Source organism: Drosophila elegans, unplaced genomic scaffold (genome assembly GCF_018152505.1).
Source record: "Drosophila elegans isolate 14027-0461.03 unplaced genomic scaffold, ASM1815250v1 contig_149, whole genome shotgun sequence".
NCBI lineage: Eukaryota > Metazoa > Arthropoda > Insecta > Diptera > Drosophilidae > Drosophila > Drosophila elegans.
In genome coordinates this window covers 4,225,505-4,246,732 of record NW_024545513.1, presented here as the reverse complement: position 1 = coordinate 4,246,732, position 21,228 = coordinate 4,225,505, and the positions used below count along the sequence as shown (strand labels likewise).

General features: G+C 48.8%; 5 protein-coding genes across 6 annotated transcripts; 2 read left to right on the top strand and 3 right to left on the bottom strand.

The window, feature by feature from the left end:
- Nucleotides 1-91: 91 nt before the first annotated feature.
- LOC108136272 lies at nt 92-1,610 on the bottom strand. The gene is made up of 4 exons (XM_017257341.2): nt 1,480-1,610; nt 1,134-1,314; nt 505-717; nt 92-442 (listed from the first exon to the last, which is right to left on the bottom strand). The coding sequence occupies exons 1-4, from the start codon at nt 1,480-1,482 to the stop codon at nt 192-194; spliced, it is 648 nt and encodes a 215-aa protein (XP_017112830.1). The 5' UTR covers nt 1,483-1,610; the 3' UTR covers nt 92-191.
- Nucleotides 1,611-1,907: 297 nt separating this feature from the next.
- LOC108136191 lies at nt 1,908-3,206 on the bottom strand. Its single transcript, XM_017257190.2, has 2 exons — nt 2,855-3,206; nt 1,908-2,326 (listed from the first exon to the last, which is right to left on the bottom strand). The coding sequence occupies exons 1-2, from the start codon at nt 3,018-3,020 to the stop codon at nt 2,016-2,018; spliced, it is 477 nt and encodes a 158-aa protein (XP_017112679.1). The 5' UTR covers nt 3,021-3,206; the 3' UTR covers nt 1,908-2,015.
- Nucleotides 3,207-3,794: 588 nt separating this feature from the next.
- LOC108136314 (ER degradation-enhancing alpha-mannosidase-like protein 2) lies at nt 3,795-8,278 on the bottom strand. Of its 2 annotated transcripts, XR_005977959.1 has the most exons (4): nt 8,065-8,278; nt 6,878-8,006; nt 5,056-6,813; nt 3,795-4,248 (listed from the first exon to the last, which is right to left on the bottom strand). XR_005977959.1 is itself a non-coding variant. In XM_017257412.2 (3 exons), exons 1-3 carry the CDS (start codon nt 8,178-8,180, stop codon nt 5,110-5,112), a joined length of 2,949 nt encoding a protein of 982 aa, XP_017112901.1. In that variant the 5' UTR covers nt 8,181-8,278; the 3' UTR covers nt 4,266-5,109. The 2 variants fall into 2 exon arrangements, 1 of the variants encoding a protein (XP_017112901.1); XM_017257412.2 differs by lacking the exon at nt 3,795-4,248 and having other exon boundaries at nt 4,266-6,813.
- A 1,466-nt stretch (nt 8,279-9,744) lies between these two features.
- On the top strand, nt 9,745-17,529 carry LOC108136245 (WD repeat-containing protein 7). Its single transcript, XM_017257284.2, has 2 exons — nt 9,745-10,239; nt 11,373-17,529. Exon 2 carries the CDS (start codon nt 11,491-11,493, stop codon nt 16,069-16,071), a length of 4,581 nt encoding a protein of 1,526 aa, XP_017112773.1. The 5' UTR covers nt 9,745-10,239; nt 11,373-11,490; the 3' UTR covers nt 16,072-17,529.
- On the top strand, nt 16,996-21,066 carry LOC108136165. Its single transcript, XM_017257162.2, has 2 exons — nt 16,996-17,013; nt 18,067-21,066. The coding sequence occupies exons 1-2, from the start codon at nt 16,996-16,998 to the stop codon at nt 20,878-20,880; spliced, it is 2,832 nt and encodes a 943-aa protein (XP_017112651.1). The 3' UTR covers nt 20,881-21,066.
- The last annotated feature ends 162 nt before the right edge of the window (nt 21,067-21,228 follow it).

Here is a 21,228-nt window from a genome sequence, read left to right as displayed (position 1 = left end):
GAATTAATGAAGTATTCCTCAATACTCACAAAAGTAAGCTCGCAGACAATACCATTCTTTCGAAACCCCGCATGATAGAATTCACACTTTCTACTGTAACTAACAAGGTCATATATTTTAATTAAAGGATCTATCCAAGCACTGGTCTTTTTTGTGTTAATAACTATGTTTGTTGGGCAAGCAATATTGCCTTATGAAGTTGAGGTGGGTTCCTCAGAAATGGTTGCAGGCGGCGGCGAAAGCGGTGAATCGTAGGTCCTTCGTTGGTCCCTTACAAACTTAACCAGAGCGCTCTTGTGCCGCTCCATACCATCGTAAAGTCCGTAGACCTGGGCAAATCCGAAGTAGGCAGCCACAGCTGCGACTCCGAAAAGAGGAACAATAATGGCGAATCCGCCCAGGCAGGCGAAGAAAACCATGGACACGATGGTGAGGAGAGTGCCTGTGGAAGGGGACCATTTTGTTAGATTTTTTTTTTCCAATCAAAAGTTTATGAGAACCTACCTTCTAGCACCAGCAGACCCGTGAAAGTCATCAACATGGTGGCTATTCCGAAACCAAAGATTATTAGAAAGGGTAGCATGAAGACAAGACCGCCGGCCACCAGGCATATGGCAATATGCGGATTCCGGGCGCACCAAGCCGCAATGGCCTCCAGAAACTCATTTCCACCCAGCTCGGTCATCGCAAACTCCGCTAGGCGACGCACCTGAAGCCCTGCGAGATTTTTGGGATTATATTAATGCTGCTAATGGTAAAAAAGGTCATTAAACCCAATTCCCTTCCAAGTGCACACTTGTCAAAAAGACTTTAAATACAACAAGTTTATGACCAAAGAATTTGGCAAATCTAAGCCAATAGCTAGTTTGTACATCGGGTTATGAAACTTAAGTCTCAAAGAGAACTTTGGCCAAAAAGACGTTAAATACAATAATTTAATGGTTCAATTATTTAAGCAAATTCAAGCAAATTACTCAAATTTGTAGATCGAGTTATGAAACCTCCGGATAACAGAAATATAAAAAAAGGTTAACAACCGTAAAAAGTCGTTTATGACCAATTTTGACATTTAAGTAATTAAAAACGCTCAGACCCTAAAAAACACGAATTTGCACTCCAATTTCGGGACATACATGACTTGTAGAGGGTCTGGAGCACACTTTCAAGGAACTGGTCGCCCGTGGGCGATCCTTCGTTATGATCGCCTGGGTTTTGAGCCTGTTTGGCCTCTTCCGGTTTGCAATCCGTTTTCGTTTCCGCAGACTTCTGGGCATTCGCTTCTCTGGCGGCTTTGTGCGCCTTCTTCGAATGAGCCTGTAGATGCGATCATATCAATATAATTGTAATGTTATGTATATAGCGTGAAAACCGAAAGTGATTAAGCGCCGGCTGCAGCGCGACCTTTGGCTCCGTTGCCTGCGCCTTCGGCCTTATATTCTCATTCTATCCGGATGAATGAATCCGGCGAACCGCACTAACCATATTGTGCGACTACTGCGGGGATATCAGGCGGTTTCTGCGGTCATTACTCATTCAGTTGGAAATTTCAAGTAGTTTATTCGACTGATTAAAAGCAACAGTAGAGAGAAACCTAAATAAATAAACAAAAATATATCGACAACACAACCCTGAAATCCAATTTATCGAGACAGAGATGCCACCCTGTCCAGACAGCTTACATTACCCCTCGAACTACAACGAAATAAGTTAGAGCTAAAATATAAAGCCAGAAATTTAAATTTAGGCAATATGGATTACATCGTACAAACTCACCGTAGTACTTCTGAGAAAATAAATAATTATTTAAAAATGTATTTTTAAATGTAAAATCATTGTTTATTTTATTAGAAAAGCAAATACTCAAGTTCACACATAACAAATTATACTTCAAAGGCAATTAATTTGTAATCCTGCACAATTTTAAAAATCTATTAAGGTAATAACGATAATTTGTAATGCAATAGTTTAGAACCAAGTTGTTAAATTTGAAGTTAATTTAAGGATCAGCCGGAAGATTAGTGGAGCAGAAACCTGAGCCCATTGAAAGGGGGCCGCTCCGTAATCCTCTCCGCGATCAATCGCTCTCCGTGAACAGTCATTCCGCAGCGCAGTTTTGGGGCCTGAAGAAAATTCAGACCGGTGGCCCGTTCTCCGCTTTGGAGCGGAAGCCAGCCGTAAACCTGGGATTCCAGCAGCGGGACCGCCTTCACCAGCTCCCTCTGCCGCTCCAACTGCTTCTCCGGCCAAGTGTGTCTCAGGTAACGCAATGGATTCGGCGGCTGACGCTGCTCGAACTGGGCGTAGAACTTCCGGGTTAGGGGATAAACTATAAATCAATAGGAAATTATAAAAAAATAACTGGTTTCAATACAGTAATTAGCCAACAGTTTTACATATTTTTAATGCAGATACCTAGATTGGTTTTTTGTTGTGACCATTAAATTATAGCATTTTAAACCCAAAAACTAGGAGGTTTTTTGAAAATTGACAAATAAATTTGTTGCAGTCAAGAATGATTTTATTTCAAATGTAAAAGTTATTGTTTTGACTTTTTTTGGAGCTTAACAATTTGGCTTAGAAATTAAACAAAGTTTTTAAACGTTTCAAATTTGTCTTATTTTGTTTAATGTTTTCAATATTTGGAACTACCTGTTTTTTTACCTTCATAAACTAAACCCAAAATTAATGTTTTTAGTTTAGTGACGAAGTGAAAACGAAAAAAACGAAGTCGAATGTTCACCAATTTCAACTCCGGTGACTAAAAACAGAAATCCATTTTTTGTTTACAGGATTGCTTGTTTGCAATAAGTTTGTTTTGAAATTATCAGGCACGAGAGACTAAATACTACTGTACCTTGGCTCACTGGAACAAAGGTTTCGTAGAGTCGGATGTGTCGGTTGGACCCTTCGATCAGCTCCTTTTCAAAGTTGTAGGGCAGCGGCTTTGGATCCCCCTCGTGATGATCCTGCCCCTCGCCATCCTCCTCGGCTTCGTCGGTGGTTTCGAGCTTCGATTTCATGGTGACCCTGTCGCTTAGTCACTTTCACTTTCGCTTCCTACTCTTGTTCCTGACCACCGAAGGAACTCTTGCTACCCAATAACCAAGGAATCCGTCCGCAGCCCGTGACGTGCTCGGTTCGTTTGACTTAGCTGCGGACTCACTGCAGCAAGGACGCCGTCCGTCCGTTTGTCCGACAATCCGAATCCGTTTGTCTGCACCTGTCTTTCTGTTTTGGCAGCAACTTGTACTCATTAAAGTTTTCCCATTGTTGTCGGATGGCAGGCTATGTTACCAATACTGCACACGCATCCCCACGACGCACCCACCGCCCAAGGAGTTCTCAAAGGGGGGGTTTCCAATGGGAATGGGTGTGGGTGTCAGTTTCGATGGTGGTGTGACCCACAATCACAGTTTCGTCAACGTCAAAGGCGCCTGTCGGGCGAATTTCCCCAGCAGTTGCTCCGGGGTGTCCACGAAGTGTGCGACTGGGTCAGGAGAAAGGCCCCAAAAGGAATCCAGCCAGTGATGGGAAGTAGCTAGTGGTAGTCTTGTACCGTGATACTTGAAGGGGTAGACAAATTTTTCAAATTTTTTCCCATATACCAAATTATATGTCGATCGGACTAATATTACCGTCACATAATCAATTTCGGCATCTTAAGAAAATTAACTACTTAAAACTTTTAACCTCAAGAAACACTGCGTTTGCAAGAGGAACATTTTTTTTTTGTTTTAAGGCAAATAATTTATTTTATTTTAATAATTTTTGAAAGAAGTAAACATGTGTTGTTTTCTTCCATTTTTACCCTCATAACAAATTTTAAATCGCTCGGGCTTCAACATTTTATATCGAGTGGACTAATACTATGGTCTCAAAAAACTTTCGGCGACTTTGGAAACTCCACTCAGAAAGTACAAATGTTTCGCTTTAAATTGTAAAAGTTTCACCAAGCTTTCGCATCACTGGGCTCCCACATCCAACCAAATATTTTCTCCATTTCATGTCGTTGGCGTAATTTGGTACAAGCCCAAAAACCGAATCCTTGAAGTAAACAGCGATTTCCGAAAATAAACCCATTCGAGCTATTGCCGTTGCGTGTCCAAACAATCGCAGCCGCAATCCTTTAGGGGCGAAGGATGAGGTGGGAATGGGAACCACATCCGGCACTTGGCTGCCTAATTCTTTATATCCTTTTTGGGGTTGTGCAACTGGCTCTCAATGTCGTCAATTTCAGCTTAATCGAATCTAATTGAATGCATAAATACGGAAATAAATCAATTTAATTACAATACAGCCAACAACAGTCGTTGAAAATAGTTTACACGCACACCCAAGCACTCGAATTCTAGATACGATTATTATAGGTACATTATATGAGCCCTGGTAATGTCTTGATTATTCCACAATAAAATGGGGGAAATTAGGGATAAATAAATAAATTAATTGCTGAAAAAAGTTAAGCCGCTTGACGTTTGGCTACCTAGCTGAAGAGGTACTCCTAGTTGTATTGTTATTATATTTATCCTGGTAGATGACCCTAAGTATTTCTAAGTCAAACTCTTTGTTCCAATTCTCCTAAGTTGAATATACAAAATGGGGGATAAGTCAACTTTAAAAAACCACAATTTAATATTAAAATCTAATTGAACTTATATTTAAATACGGGTAATATGGAAAGAGTATTACCGCTTTTAAGAACTTTTTGTTAATTTTTCTGTTGAATGTATAAATAGTATCAGAGCTAAAAATATAATAAAAAAATTGTTTATACATTAAACTAGATATGTTTTCCAAACAAATGCATGTCCAGTGTTAAATCATATTACAATCCTATTAATATGTCCAGTTCTAAAAGTATAATGATCGTTAACATTCTGGGGAACTGTTTAAAAATGATGGTCATCTTTCGAGGTTGAGGTATATCTGCTTCAAACACTTTCTCCAAACGCTATTCAATGAAACCTCGAGACGATTGGAAATGAAAGATCAGTGAGAATTGTCTTTGTGGTTGGCCAGCCACCAAAGCGAATACCCCCGTAACTAACTACATACATATATCTACAGATCAGTCGTGTTTAGTTGTCGAGGTGTTGTTTGCAAGGGAAACTACAGCGCCTCCGGGTAGAAGTCCCGATAGGCGAAGCCCTCAATGTACTCCGGCCGGTGGCAGGCGAACAGGTGGTGCGGCAGCTCCTTGCGGGCGTGCTTCTCCAGCGCCTTGCGCGTCTTCTCCAGCAGCACGTCCTCATCGAACTTGACCCGCTGCACTGTGGTCTTGCGCAGTATGGTCTGCACAAACTGCGACCACACGGAGCCGCCGGACTCGTCTTGTCCCGATCCCGATCCTGAGCCCTCCTCCGTCAGCTTCTCCTTTCTAATCTGGGTTTGCGGCTGCTTTTTCGTTTCCAACTTCTGCGCCTGCTGCTTGGCTTCCGTTTGAGCGTAAACAGTGGACGCATCCGCCTTGATGGCTTGAGAATCTGTCTCTTTACTCTTGCCCGGCGGAATGTCTTGCATGAGCGTTTGCAGCCGGTCCACTGTGTCAGCCATTCGTTTCCGAAAGTCCACTATTCGCCGGGCGTAGCTGAAGAGCGCCCGCTCCTCCGCCAGCTTCAGTGGTCTCATCCGTTCCTCCTGCACCAGCTCGGCGGGTTCCAGCAGCGGGTGAATGCGAACGCCGGCCTCCGCGGTCCCACTCAAGTAGATGCGGATGGCGAACTCCTGCATCGCCGTGGTATTGACCATGGCCAAGGAATAGCTATTGCGCGCCTGTAGAATTACTTCTCTTATGTTACCCAACTGGGGCGACGACGACGAAGAATTGACCACTCTCGGCTGAAGTTCCTGGAGATCCTGCGCATCCTGCTCCTCCTCCAAGTGGGCTGGCCTATCCAGGCTGTCCAACATCTCCGCCAAGCGACTACGCATCCGCTCACTGTCCGCCTGAAAAGTGAGCAAACCCAAGCCTTGGATCAGCCGGATATTGGCCGCAAACTGCTGCTCTAGTTCGTACAGCTGCCAGAGGGATCTCATGCGGGACTCGTACTCCTTTTGGGCACTTGTGCCCAGGACACTACTGACATTGCCATCGTACAGCTGCAGGCCTCGGATGAAGGCCACGTCCATCGTGTAGTTGCCCATGAAGGCCAGCACATAGTTAAGTGCGTCGGAGGCGGTGGCGAAATTCTCCCGCCGCTGGGCAAAAAACTCGTCCAGATCACTGACGGTCAACTGGTTACGTGGCACCTCTGATCTCTGCAGGCTCTCGTTCAGCTCCCGCTCCTCGCGTATCCGCTCGAAGTTGCTCACTAGAAGTTCGCCGGCGGGCTGCTGAAACTCATCGAACACCTCAATATCCACGGCCATGGTGGTGGTGGCTGCTCCTGCCCTTCCTGCTTCTTGTGCCTGCCCCTGTACATTCGGCTCCGGCTCCTTGTAATAATATTCGTGGTTCTCCGGATGACACTGCGGCATCCATTGCTCCTGCGCCGACACCTGGCGCTCCCTGCTTCTCTCGAAGATCGCCCGTGGACTGAAGCGCTGCAGGTCCAGGGAGGCGTATATGTCCTCTTTGTGGGCGTGACAGCAGTGGATTGCCGACATGTCCATGGGGTGGGCCTCTGTGTTGAAAATGTAGGCACCAGCCTGCACCACGCAGACATCATCCTCGGTGGACAGTAGCTCGCCGCCAGAGCCATCGTTGTGCAGGAAGTTGTCCTCGTCGAACAAGAGATAAAGATACTTGCTCGTTTCGGCCAGGAAGAACGACTCCATGCGATTCTCCTTTTCATGGGTGACCACATTGCGGATCTGGAATAGGTGAGCATTACTATTTGCAAAAACTATATTTAAGCCACTTATGACGACTGCTCACCGTTGCATATCCGCATTTGGTCTTGGCACTAAACTCGAGCGTCTCCAGCATGTGCTCGCCCAGCTCTAGCAGGTACTCATTCTTTGTGGCCCGGTAGAGGTACATGGCCGACTCGATCAGCTCCGGCCGCAAGGGGTAGACCTCCCGATTCGGCGATGCTTCTCCCGCCGCGATGTTGTAGAACTCCGGCAGGAAGCCGTACTTCTTCCACACGCCAATGTACCTCGAGATGGTGCGCAGTGCCGGCTCCGTGTCGCCAATGATGCTGAGGATGCCGGGCCAGAAGGCCTCTAGAGACTGAAAAACGGGCAGGGTGACGTGGCCCTTGTTCATGCCCACCCACACGTACCAGTCCTCTTTGCGCATGTATTTGTCGATGGCCGCACGTGCCTCATGAAATAGTTCCAAGAGCTCCGGTCGATTTAGCAGCACGGATGCCTTAACGAGATACTCGAACAGGGAGTCCACGCCCGCACCGATGCCCGAGTCCAGGGCTGTCCAGCGGCCACTCTGTACGTCGATATGGTTGCCAAAGAGTCCGATGGGCGAGCGATAGGCCCAGAGGGCATGGACCGCCTGCATGGCCACCTCCTCGTAGATGCTGTTACCGGTTAGCCGGCTCAGGGTGCCGAATTCGATGAGGAATGTGCCCACGCCCGCCGTACACGTCACGGAGGTCTCTCCCTTGGGTACGCCGTAGCGCAAATTCACCGTGCCGTACGGCATGCCCGTGTTTGTGTCGAATGCGGGCAGCAATCGCCGGGCCACGTCCTCGGCGAGTCGGAGCAAAGGTCCCTGGCAGGGCCATCCCTGCTCCAGCTCGATGCCAGCTCGCTTGGAGAGCAGATGCGCCGAGAGCAAACCGCCAACGATGCGGATGTTCGTCTCGAACACGGACACGTTGATGTCCCTGTCGAAGTTCATCTTCTCCTCGAGCAACAGGGCAACGCGCCGGAACTCCGAGAAGTTGCCCATGGTGGCCAGCGTGTCTAGGGCGTCGATCAGGGTCAGGGAGTAGCTGCCCCAGGTGTCGTGGCCGTCGCAGGTCAGCGGACGCAGCTCGTCGTAGTTGGCGGCGTGCTGCAGGTAGCCCTCGTAGGCGTGCTGGAACATGCGGCGCACATCCTCCCTAGAGGTTGGCATTAAGGATTAGTAAGCTGTATACCCATGTCATCCGATTGACCCACCTCAGTTCCAGCTTTCTCGCCTTGGAGTACTGCTTCTGACCGCTGGCCGCGCCGGTGGCCAGCAGCAGGAGGATCAGGATCAGGGCACACGGTCTTTTGGTCATCTGCTGCTGCATCTTGGAACAGTCAATCAATCAGGGCCGCTAATTCAATTATGGGCATGGTCAGTGCCCCATGGCCAGCGTGGATGTTGATGCTATATGCGGCTACGTCGTCGCGAAATCAAAACAAGGCAAAAATAAAACAGTTTCCACGGTTTCTAAATACCCTTTAATTTTATTATCTTACATTTTGTATTTTTATATATTTTGTTTATTTTTTTATATATTAAGTTATTGCCTGTCCGTAAAGGTGAAGGAATTAAGACAATAATTTAATTGTTTATTTTATTTAACAACAAACAGTTTATGATTTCTAGTGTGGCCGTATGGACTATGTCGCCCAATTAACATACACAAGTATTGAAAAAAATTCTTTTCAATGGATGATCATTACTATTTTAATTTCGTTTTAATTATCGCTCCTACCCTACTGAATATATATAAGCGTAAAACCCATCTCTTTAAATATTAAATGTATCTTTAATTAATATCTATTTCGAAATGTATAATACAGAATAAGAAACATACAATTAAACAAACAAGAACTAACTATAACTAAGCTACGAAACCAAGTACTACAAGCAAGATAATAGTTTAATAGTTATTAATACTATAGTTGATCAAAGCCGTTAAATAATCGGTAATGCTCTGCTGTAGAGTGCAATCAGCTGTTGCTGCAAGAAGAACTATCGGCAGGGCAGGGTGGTCAACTCTCATGAGTATAAAGGTAAGCTACCGCAAAATACAGTAACTGGCTAAAAACAGCCACAAAAAGCCATACATAGTAAGTAAAATCTAATTCTAAAATGAAATCACACGTAATTTACAGTTTAACTGCAAATTTAGTGCAGTAAATCATACCGATTAATCGTGGTTGCCGTGTGCTGCACGCGCGCCTTTTATTCTTTTATTCGCAGCAAGTTGGCAGCACGGATCTGTGTTTTTTTTTTTACCATTCAAAAGTGTGTGTTCGTACGAGAAAAAGTGTTTTAAATTCAAGATATCCAGCGAAACAGGCTGCCGAGAATAGAAGCAACTGCACAAAGCGGTGAGTAATTGTCCTTTATATTCGTTTGATGGTTCGATGTTCTCTGGTTGAGCTGGCTAAGTGGAATCCCAGCCTTTGCTACGCCTGCGATACAACGAATCACTTTCCTGCCCATGGGCAGCGATGGTTTTTGGTCCGTCCTGCCCGGGTATGAAACCCCCCTTGGGATATCCCCAATCCACCGGCGGAGGCAGCGCATCATGGCCTAGGTGCCCTTTTGTTGACCGTAGCAGGGGATTTCATAAAATGCAATCGCTACTGGTTAATTGTCCGTTGGACGAAAAGTAACAACATTATGAGACAAAACATGTGGGATTGCCTCCGGATTGCCAGAAACCCCGCTAAAATCTTCCCCGTGATTCTTAGACCTAAGCATATATCATTTTGGGGCCCGAATTCAGCCCCACCGCGAGTTATTTGCGAAATTACAAACAATTGAAGGAAATATTAAATTTTTGGAGCAGGGCTGTCGCCGTTCGCATGCATCGATAGCATCGAATCGCCAGCAGCAGCGGTGGCAACCCTGCGCACACACGCAAACCTATCGAAAATTTTTAACCCCACGGTCGATAAAACACTTTCGTTGCTTTTTTCCACAGTCGTGTACAAAAAAAGAAGAAAAAGTGCGAATAAAACGAAAATACATAGTGTTTCGATTGCTGTGAAGTGCGGATTAAAGGTGCAAATATGCCCAGTTTGGAAAAGTGGCCAGCAAAAGCAATAACAAAATAGCAAAAGCAACAGCAACGTGTGTGTGTGTAGTAAGGTGTTCGAGTGTGCGTGTGCTCGGGGGGTGGTGTGTGTGCGTGTGTGTGTTCGCCCGTCAGAACACCCGTGTCCATAAATTAGAATCCAAATCGACATTGAGAAGCTCCGCCACCACAGTGATGTCCGTCGACCAGGATCAATAACCACCATCTACATTTATCAGCGGACCATTACGTTTTCCATATCGAGAGGAAACGGAATCGGAATTGGAGGAATCACGCGCCATAGCCACCCCAATACGGAAAACGGCTGAAAAATGTTAGCTAAATGCCAAGTTATCTACAATTATTATGGTTTGTCCCTGTGTGCGTGTGCCCGTGCATAAATGTGTGTGTTTGCGTGCGATAGCAAAAGCAAAATCCGTTCGAATTGCGATGCCAAATAGTCGCCCAATTAATTGATCTTTCAATTGGCGATTCCCACTCCCAATCCCCGTATTCCCTGCTTCGTATGGATCCGTTCCAAGATCTTCCATCTCCGATTTTGCTACTAGCTCCGCCGCCACCACCGCACATATTGTATAACCCTCTTGTTTATCTTTGGACATTACGATTCCGAGGTGGAGTACAAGTACAAGTACAGTGGAGGCTGCCCGAGGTGGACGCGCAGATAAGGGTACTACGAGTGCCGCCTTATCTGCAGAGCTTTACAGGCCACTCCGGTTGACATGCTCATATAGACAATGGTGCGGGGACAGGAAACACCTGACAAGAAATCAACCAACACGATAAAGTGCGCTTCTTAAAAGATTGATTTATCAAGACGTATTTAAAAATGTTTCAGTCAGTATAGAAGTCTCTGCAGGTGGAAAACCCTTAGTTTTCCTATCTATACATATATGTATGCCTTGTAAAAGTCATGCAGCACTGAACTAAACAGCTGCAAATCCATTATTTTTCAGTAAATTTGTCTGACACATTAAAGCTGTCTATAAGAAAATATTTACTTTTCCAAGAACTAAAGTTTATAATTACATAAATATTGACAAAAATGGATACGGTTTTTTCCTAGAAAAATATTTTATAATGCTAACAGACTCATGAAATTTTATAATTTTGGAATTGCTAAAGTTTATTTATTAAAAATCAAAGTCTTATAAGAATTACTTCTTACTACGGACTTCTTAATTGTAAATTTCCTTCCAATAAGAATTTATTGTACATTCTGTATCGAACATATATTGCAATCACTACCCGCTTCTATTAAAATTGAAACAAAACGATCGAAAGAGCCGAAAAACCTTGAGTGAGTCACTAATAAGCAGCTTTCACTGTACCGCACACGCACTCGAACCCGATACAAATCTTGATTTCTCACGCACACAGGGGATCACCACCCACATCCACCTCGGTGAATAAGAGTACATGTTTACTTAAGAACCATTATTACAGAGCCCGCTGTAGCAGCCCATTCACCATCTCCAGCGAGGAAGAGGAAAAGGAAGCAGGAGCAAAAGGAGGAGGAGGAGGAGTCACCCAGCACACACAGATTGGGTAAAGCACCACCAACATGGTGAGTACCAATCTGGTGGTGCCAGTGGTGCTGTGGGGACCCACGGCGCCCACTCACTGCATCTCGAGCGTGTTCCTCTCGGACGACCAGTTCACCCTTGTCACCGGCTGCTACGATGGCCAGATCTGCCTGTGGCAGGTGGAGCCCACCACATTGAAGATGTCGCCTCGGTGCCTGCTGGTGGGCCACTCGGCTCCGGTTTTGTGCCTGGTGCGGGCCTCTCTCCTGCCGGAGAACAACTTTCTGGTCAGCTCGTCGGAGAACGGTGAGATGTGCACCTGGGACCTCACGGACGGCAAGTGCATGGAGGCGGTTAAGCTGCCGCAGGTGCACACCCAGATCCAGAGCTATCACACGGCCAACAGCGAAGATGTGCGCCTCTTCTGCATTGGCTACTACGCCGAGATCATGGTCATGGATCCCTTCAGTCTGGAGGTAATCTACGTGCTCAGCTCGAAGGTCAAACCGGACTGGATTTCCGCCATTCACGTGCTGCGTCCCATGCGCCGCAAGGATGACGTAGTGCTGGCCATCACCACCACCGGAACCGTGAAGGTGTGGACCCTTACTGGGAACGAAAACAAGCACGCGGAGCCCATCTACGAGAACGAGTCCAAGGAGATCCGCTGCCTGAATGCCATCACCATGAACTGCTGCGCCCAGAACCAGCGCACCGTTCTCCTGGTTTGCACAAAATACTGGCAGATCTACGATGCCGGCGACTTCACCGTGCTCTGCTCCGTGATAGCGCCGGCAAGGGAACGCTGGCAGGGTGGCGACTTCATCACCTCGGACCGGGTCATGCTGTGGACGGACGAGGGCAAGGGATATCTATACAAGTTGCCCGCCAACTGCATTCCGGACAACAAGGAGTTCCACTCGAAGAGTGTGGTCAGAGATGCTCCGTATCTATACTATGTGCTGCAGCATGCGGGCGACAAGGTGTTGTCGTGCCCGCCAGCCATGAAGCTACTCCAGGGCACCGGGGGTCAGCACAATCTGTTGCGCGGCGACTCCGAGGGCTACATCTCGGTGTGGAATGTGCCGGAGGTGCCGCTGGACAACATAAGCATACTGCAGGCCAAACAGATGCCGCCGCGCGTCCTCAAGCCGCATGTGTGCACCTCGCTGGTCGAGGCATGGTCCATCATGGACCCGCCACCCGTGGGCATCCTGGACCAGCTGTCCCGCATCACGGAGTCGCCGGTAAAGCTCACCTCGAGCATCTATCTGCCACAGCAGAGTCGCCTGGTGATCGGACGCGAGGACGGCAGCATAGTCATTGTGCCGGCCACCCAGACGGTGATGATGCAGCTGCTGGTGGGGATCAAGCAGAACTTCAGCGACTGGCCCTCGCATCAGATCCTGTACGGCCATCGCGGCCGGGTCAACTGTCTGCTCTGCCCCTCGATGATTCACTCGAGGTACGAGAAATCCCATCTGCTCTCCGGCGGAATTGATTTCGCCGTCTGCCTGTGGGATCTGTACAGCGGCAGTTTGCTGCATCGGTTTTGCGTCCATGCTGGGGAGATCACCCAGCTGCTGGTGCCGCCGGAGAGCTGTAGTCCCCGGATCCTGAAGTGTATCTGTTCTGTGGCCTCGGATCACTCGGTCACCCTGGTTTCCCTGCAGGAGCGCAAGTGTGTGACCCTGGCCAGTAGACATCTGTTCCCGGTGGTCACCATCAAGTGGCGCCCGCTGGACGACTTCCTCATCGTGGGCTGCTCCGATGGCAGTGTGTACGTTTGGCAAATGGAAACGGGACACCTGGATCGCGTGCTCCACGGCATGCTGGCGGAGGAAGTGCTTTCCGCTTGCGACGAGCAAGCAGAGGATGGCGGTTCGGGAGGCGGCGGCGGTAGTGGATCCAATGGTGCATCTGCCAGCGAAATGGGCATGGCCAATCCAGCAGTGCACTTCTTCCGCGGCCTCAAATCGCGCAACATGAACGCCATTCGCCATGCCACCCAGCGCGGCATTAACCAACTGCAGCAGCTTCAGGGTCACAATCAGGGAAACTTCGACTTCCTGATGAAGCATCGCAGCAATCCGCTGGTGATCCAGGGACTGCGCACCAACCCCAAGGATGCTGAGAGCCACATTCTCTTCTTTGACATTGAGGGATTAATTTTCGAACTGCACAGCGAGGAATACGCACAGATGACACCGGCCACCTTAGAATCTCTTGGTGTCCACCTGCAGAATCCCAAGGATGGCAAATCCATGCATCTGGATGCGAGCAAGAAGATCGGTGACTTTTTCAGCAAGGTCAAGAACAAGGCGGTGGATGTGGAGAAGATCCTGAAGGACAAGGACAAGCACGGGCTGGTGCAGAAGTTCAAGGAGAAGACGGAGATTGTGGAGAAAAAGGTGCAGGCCAAGGTGGAGAGCCTGCAGAAGGCAGTGGAGCCGCACGAGGAGCAGCAGGATTTGAAGAGCAAGATCGCCTCCAAGATGGAGGTCACGCACGTGATGGAGGTGGCTCAGCTGCTGCTCTCGCTGCTCCATTCCTGGGGTCTCGATCCGCATCTGGACAAGATGTGCGAGACGCGGCTGGGCCTACTGCGACCCATTGTGCCCATCTCGTACGGTGTGCTCTCGAAGGCCGGTTACATGTCCCTGCTGCTGCCCACGTGGCAGAACAACTATGCCATACCGCCGGGCATCCAGCTGCCCTCCAGCTCCAAGAAGCGTCCGCTGCCAGAGGAGCTGCAGCGGCTGGAGCACCTCACCGCCGTCTTTACATCCCGTCTGCACTGGGAGCTGAGCACCACGTTGACCACCAATCACATTCTCGCCCTGGTGGCCATGTCCAACACTCTGCTCTCCATGAGCGCCGCCTCCTTTCTGCCGGACAGCGAGAAGCACAAAAAACTGCAGCGGCTGGCCCAGCGCACCGACTCCATGCTGAGCAACGAGGAGGAGCGCGAGGAGCTGATGGCCCATCATGTCTCTCAGATCAAGCACGCCTGGAGTCTGCTGGCCACCCACCACTGCTTCCTGCTGCCGGACAAGATCGAGGCCCTGGAGCCAAAGAAGTTCAAGCGACCGCAGGTGGAGATGATGGTCAAGCGTTGGCAGCACCACTGCATCGAGATCAGGGAGGCGGCGCAGCAGATTCTTCTGGGCGAGCTCACCCGCATGGGCAAAAAGGGCCGGAAGCAGCTGGTCGAGAGCTGGGCGCAGTATCTGCCTCTCTATACGCACACGGAGCCCATTGTGGGTGCCCAGCAGCAGTTGGCGTTGATAAGTCAGCCGGCAAGCGGAGGATCTGCATCCGGATCGGGTGGCAATGGTGGGGGAGTGGGCACTGCTGTTTCCGCCGGTGGCGGAAGTGGAACTGGAGTAGGCGGCAATGTTTCCGGAGGAGATGCCCACCAAGATGAGGACTACGAAGAGGAAGAAGAGGAGATCATACGCAAACCATCCAGCTTGTCGGAGCTAAAACGCAAGCAAACGACAGCTGTTATACTTTTAGGTGTCATTGGAGCTGAATTCGGTCAGGATATATCGCAGGATTCGCCGAATCACCGTGGAAGCATTAGCCTGGCCACGGGAGCCAATCTAACCAGCTGTGTGGCCGGCGGAGAGCGCAGGAAATCCAGTGTGGTGGAGGGTTTCGGCATAGCCAACAACCTGGCCCGCCTCACCTCGATGGCCTTGGCTCACCTGCTGTATGCCCCACCGTCTCCCAAGTTGCCACAATACACACCACTGCGGCGGGCAGCCATCGATCTGTTGGGGCGCGGATTCACAGTCTGGGAGCCGTACCTGGATGTGTCCAAGGTGCTGCTCGGCCTGCTGGAGATCTCGTGCGAGGGCAAGGCGGTGCCGAATCTGAACTACAAACTACCACTGACCCCACAGGCGGATGCCTGCCGCACGGCCAGGCACGCCCTGCGCCTGATAGCCACCGCCCGGCCGGCGGCCTTCATCACCACAATGGCCCGCGAGGTGGCCAGGTACAACACGATGCAGCAGAATGCCCAGTCCATTAACACGCCTCTCACCCAATCGGTGCTGCACAAGGCCAAGGGCGAGATCCTGCAGTGCGTGGAGATGCTGATCGACAAGATGCAGTCGGAGATCGCCGGCCTGCTGGTGGAGGTGATGGACATAGCCCTGCACTGCGTCGACAGCAACGAGCTGAAGAGTCGTGGCCTGGCGGAGCTGTGTCCGGCCATCTGCAAGTTCAACCAGATCTCGCACTGCGCCCAAACGCGTCGCATTGCCGTGGGCGCGAATAGTGGAAATTTGGCCATCTACGAGCTGCGGCAGAACAAATGCCAAATGATTCCGGCGCACACGCATCCCATCACCTCTCTGGCCTTCTCGCCCGATGGCAAGTACCTGGTCTCGTATTCCTGCGCCGAGAACCGCCTCTCCTTCTGGCAGACCTCGACGGGGATGTTCGGATTGGGACAGTCGCAGACGCGCTGCACCAAGGGCTACTCCACCGCGCCCATTCCGGATGTGTCGCGCCTGAATCCGATGCGACTGGCCAAGCTGGTGTGGATCAATAATCGCACGGTTACCCTAATGCTGGCCGATGGCTCCGAGACGCGATTTAATGTCTAAGATGGAACAGGAGGAGGAGCAGATCCAGGGGAGAGAGTCCTACGGGACAGAATGTAGCATGTTATTAGGCAATCAGCGCGGGCTTTAAAAGCAGCGATTTGGAGGAGGAAACGGAGGATGAGGGGGATGAGGAGGAGGAGGTGGAGGTGGAGTAGCAGTAGGAGGAGCAGAAACGACAAAACAATAATTATTCAAAAATAAAACAAAAACCAGAAACGTCTGGCGTTTCGTTAAAAATAATTAAGGCAAAGGAAACAAAGAAAAGCTAAGCAACACATTAAGTCAAAGCAAAAAACAAAACAAAATTAAAGCTAACGAAAAAAGCTAAGCAAAATTAATGCAAATCTTAATTCACAACACATTTTGTTATTTATTTATATACTACCCTATATATCTGTATATCTTATCTGTATCTGTATGTATTTTAATGTATTACACGATTTTAATATGCCCTTTATTTTCCCCTTTCTACTACGTCCATTTTATTTTTTAGTGCTAAGCTTTTACCTACCCCCTACTCTTTAAACACGTGTTTCTGTTTGTTGTTAATTTCCAATGCGGAAAAAACACAAAACTAAATCCAAATATTAACAAAGTAAACAACAATTAACCAGATGCAAGCGCAAAACAACCACACGAGAAACAACAAAGGAAATGAAAAACGATAAAAAACAAAGAATGAAAAGCTGTTATTATTATTACACAACTATTATTATTACTATTGTATGCTACTATTATTATTATTGATATTTGTTATGCCTAATGTATTGTTATATTATATATCTAAAAGAAACCATAACAAGTGTATTGAGCAAAGTTACGAAACAAAAACAAAACAGCAACAAAAAGAAAAAGAAAAACTAACACTAATTAACTAGAAAGCGAACAGTTTTTTTTGTAACATTTAATTATTGTAATTCCTATATGAACTCTTCTTTCGATGTAATATTTCTGCTTAAGCGTGTGTAAAAAGTCTTTGTTGTTCTGTGAAAATTGTATAGGAAAATCTGTTTATAAAATACAACACACCATACACACACACACACACACACATAATTTATTTGCGGCGGTAATATAATATGCATCGAGCGAATAACGGTATTCGGGGGCCTGAGAAGTAAACTGTCAAACCCAGAAATGCCTACAACTATACGAGAAAACTATTTATCCTAACTATATACATATACCCAACTGAATTTGCATTATGTGTTCGTTTACGTATTCAATACAACACAAGCAAGCAAACACACACGTGTACTATGTGAGAAAGTTAATTGAAAATTGTATTTGTGCTTAATTTCAATTACGAATTATATATATATTTACAAGCAGAAGATACATGCATACTTATATACGAGATCCTTCAATCAAAGTATTACACAAACAAAACGAAACGAAGCAACTACAACAATTATGTACGGAGTATACAACAAATAAAGTCAACCAAACATGAGCAAATCTGTAGTATCCTTGTTATTTGTATTTTCTATTGGGCGTTGATTTAGTGTGACCAACGCATGGATTGAAGCACATCTGTCGGTATGACCGCATTAAATCAACAGTTAAGTACAGTCTATCCCTAAATGAGTGGAGCCAAAGCGCCCTTTGACTTACATTATCAAAAAACAGGTTCGAGTTAATATGGCTTAAGTCATGTCCTGTTGATAAGAAAGCTCATGGGGCTATTGACCTTTAAAGAAAAAGCTAAAAAAAAAGACTTCATATTTCACAGAATTTGATTTCTTGTCGCATCTGGTTGTCTTTTCCTCAAAATCAAAACATACATAAGTCCCTAAACGCTTATATCAATGCATGATCTTCAATTTATTAGAGTGATCTATGTTCTGAGATATGGCTTGACGAAGGGAACTATGAGTCCACTCATGCGAATATTACACCTCTTTATGTATTATAGAAAGTTACTTATATAATCTTCACATCGATTCCTTATTCACTCTTTCTCATTTGACCAACTTTTTGCTCCTTGGATTCCAGCCCTTTGCTCGCCCAGTGAGAATGCCCGTCGGAGAAGCCCAGAAAGGCCGGGGCAGGAAGGCAACAGCTTCCGTATCCGCCGCCGCCGCCGCCCGTAGGCAGTCCGCTCTCAGCGAGGAGGAGGACGAGGCCGGCCATGCCGAGCCAATGGACCAGGACCAGGATGAAAACAACCGCGATGATCCCGATTTCGACGAGGGCGAAGAGGAGGAGGAGCAGATTGACGAAGAGGACGAAGACGAGGAGCCGGACAGCAACGAGACCAGCGATCCGGAGGAGCAAGTAGAGCCGCCAGCCTTCAGTCTGGCCACGCTGGGCCTGCAACGCGTGGGCAGTGCCCCGCCACCCAAGCCCAAGGTGCAGAAGGCCCCGATCCTGACCCTCAATGCCCGCGGAATGCCCGCCCGCATCCGGAAGAGGAACCGTCTTTTCTACGACGAGAACATAATCAACGACGACAAGCCGCTGCGCATGAGTCTGGCGCCCAAGAAAATGCCCGGTCGTCCGCCGCTCTCAGCCGGAGGAGGAGGAGGAGGCTCTGCCCAAAAGAGCAACCCGCCCACGCCGTCCAAGGTGCTGAAAAAACGCAAGGGCGTGGTCTCCCGCTACATGCGCACCAACAATGAGCAGGGCTCCAGTTCTAACTCGGCCAGCAGCCAGCAAGCGCAACAGCAGCAGGTGGGCAAACACAAGAAGACGCCATCGAAGGGTCAGGGCTCGGCCAGCAAGCTAACCGCCGGAGGATTGAAGCCTGCCCGAGGTGCCCATTTGGTGGGCAAGGGTGCGGCCGCAGCGGCGGCGGCAGCAGCGGCCGCCGAGGAGGAGGCCACCCAGGCGGAGGCCACTGCTTTGGCCAACAAGCGGTTGGGCCAGTCCATTGGCCTGCGACTGCGCAATCTTCTCAAGCTGCCCAAGGCACACAAGTGGGCCATAGCCGAGTGGTTCTACTCGTATATCGACAAGCCACTGTTCGACTGCCGCGACGAGTTCATGAACCATGTGAATGAGCTGGCACCCAGGCTGGGCACGCGGAGCCTCAATCGCCACGAGTGGGTGAACATCAGGCGTCGGATGGGCAGACCCCGGCGCTGCTCCGCCAACTTCTTCAGTGAGGAGCGCAAGGAGCTGGACAGGAAGCGCCAGCTGATGCGCACCCTGCAGTCGCGCAAGCCGGGAGAGTTCAAGGATTCCATGCTGCTGTCGGATATGCCGGAAAAGATACCAATGCCACTGCCGTTGGGCACTAAAGTCACGGCCAGATTGAGAACTCCACAGGATGGGATCTTTGCCGGCACAGTGGCCGCCTACGACTCCATGAACTCCATGTATCGCGTGACGTTCGAACGACCCGGCTTGGGCACCCATGCCATACCCGACTACGAGATTGTGTCGGAGAACTTTCACGAGATGCTGCCGCTGCACAGCTTCACCAAGGACTTCCGGCCTAACTTGATGAGCATCTATCAGACGAACAACCAGGGCTTCACCACCAATCTGGGCTATACGGCCAATCTCACGAGCCACTATCTGCAGAAGAAGGAGAAAGGAGGCGGAGTGGCGGGTTCGAGGCCACAAAAGCATCTGGCCAGCAACAATGCGGCCGCACGGAACGCACTGAGCATGAAGCTGAACAAGAGTGATCCCCTGCTGGGCCAGGATTCGGTGGGTGAGAGTCCCATCCGGCAGCAGTTGGCCAGGCATCACGCCTACCCCAGCACGCTGCTGGAGCACCTAGTCCATTTGGAGAAGCACATTGCGGTGAAGGCTGATCGCATACAGCGGCTTAACAAGATGAATGCCACCGCCGAGCTGGCCATGGGCGAAATGATTAGCCAGGACGAGAACGGGGATCGACATCGCCGCCAGATTGCCGACAACTTCCAGCGGCAGTATGCCTTCAATATCGTCTCCATTGAGCGCATCAACGCGGAGCTCATGTTCGAACTGACCAAGGTGCAGGAGATGTCCAGCAGCCTCACACGCAATCCCAATGTGCAGGCCATGATCTCGCCGACATATCTGCGCGAAGAGTGCCGCGCCAAGGCCTCGCAAACGGTGGACGACATCAACAAGGGGATGGTGAAGAACCCGCGCATGATCCGGCTGATCAAGAACCTCACCACCCTGCTGATTGTGACCCAGAATCTGGGCGGCGATTGCGAGGTGAGCGAGGTCAACAAGGTGCTCGAGGGCTGCCTGGAGGAGGTGCGCAGCAACCTCTTCTCCGACGATAACAGCGAGGTGTTCCAGAAGAGCGTCCAGGTGCGACTGGAGTACATAGCCAGGGACATCAGCCGGAGCCTCGAGGAGCGCAGTGCGAGTCGCATGGCGGCTGATGATGTCAAATCGCCACTGAAGTCTGAGGAGGAGGACATGGACGAGGATCGCGGCGTGCAGGAGCAGGAGGGAGCCGCCTCTAAAACGAAAACGAAAGGCAGACCGAAGGAGCTACTTGAGAAGAAGGAACAGAGCGCAGAATCAGCTTCCAAGAAAGGAGGCCAGAAGGAGCACCACATGGACATGGAGGCGGAGGCTGAGACGGATAAGCTAGACTCCGACGAGTCGGACCAACAGCACCTGGAGACAGAAGAGGAGCACCTGGAGACAGAGGAGCAGCACCTGGAGCCGGAGGAGGAGCAGTCGCCCAATCCGGCTGCCACCGAGGACACCCAAATCACCATTGAGTCGATGAAGGAGTCCGACGATGAGTTCCAATCGATTGCCGAAACGGAGGAGGAGGACGAAATGGTCGGCCTCGAGCCGCTGAAAATGGAAGGGGATGATGGGGACGAGGAGTTCGTCTACCTGAAGTAGAACTAATTCCCGATGTTTGCTCTATTCGTTTGTCGAATCCCCACACATTTTTGCGTTGCAATAAGTCTGTAACAAAATCACCCACAAGGCATTGGAATTCTTTAACGTTTTTTTTTTATGTATAGCACAGACTTTGTAAAAATGTGTATGTACAATTTCAAGGAATAAAAAAAAGCTAAAAAATAATAGATGTTTACTGTTATTTCCTTTTTTATATTGAAGTGCAACAACAAACCTTATTTTTTGGATAAATTCCTAATTTCAAAGGCTTCTATTATCATTTTTCAACAATAGGTGTACTTGCATTATCCCCACTTTTATTTAAATTTTTTTATTGGGGGAACCATT

Excerpts from the sequence above, each read along its gene's own strand:
- LOC108136272 (XM_017257341.2), bottom strand. Across the intron at positions 718-1,133 it reads CCAGACCCTCTACAAGTCAT|GGCTTCAGGTGCGTCGCCTA; the intron begins GTATGTCCCGAA and ends AAAATCTCGCAG. Across the intron at positions 443-504 it reads GGGTCTGCTGGTGCTAGAAG|GCACTCTCCTCACCATCGTG; the intron begins GTAGGTTCTCAT and ends CCCCTTCCACAG.
- LOC108136191 (XM_017257190.2), bottom strand. The coding sequence starts at position 3,020 with ATGAAATCGAAGCTCGAAACCACCGACGAAGCCGAGGAGGATGGCGAG. Across the intron at positions 2,327-2,854 it reads CTTTGTTCCAGTGAGCCAAG|TTTATCCCCTAACCCGGAAG; the intron begins GTACAGTAGTAT and ends ATTGATTTATAG.
- LOC108136314 (XM_017257412.2), bottom strand. The coding sequence starts at position 8,180 with ATGCAGCAGCAGATGACCAAAAGACCGTGTGCCCTGATCCTGATCCTC. Across the intron at positions 8,007-8,064 it reads GCGAGAAAGCTGGAACTGAG|GGAGGATGTGCGCCGCATGT; the intron begins GTGGGTCAATCG and ends GCCAACCTCTAG. Across the intron at positions 6,814-6,877 it reads CCAAATGCGGATATGCAACG|ATCCGCAATGTGGTCACCCA; the intron begins GTGAGCAGTCGT and ends CACCTATTCCAG.
- LOC108136245 (XM_017257284.2), top strand. The coding sequence starts at position 11,491 with ATGGTGAGTACCAATCTGGTGGTGCCAGTGGTGCTGTGGGGACCCACG.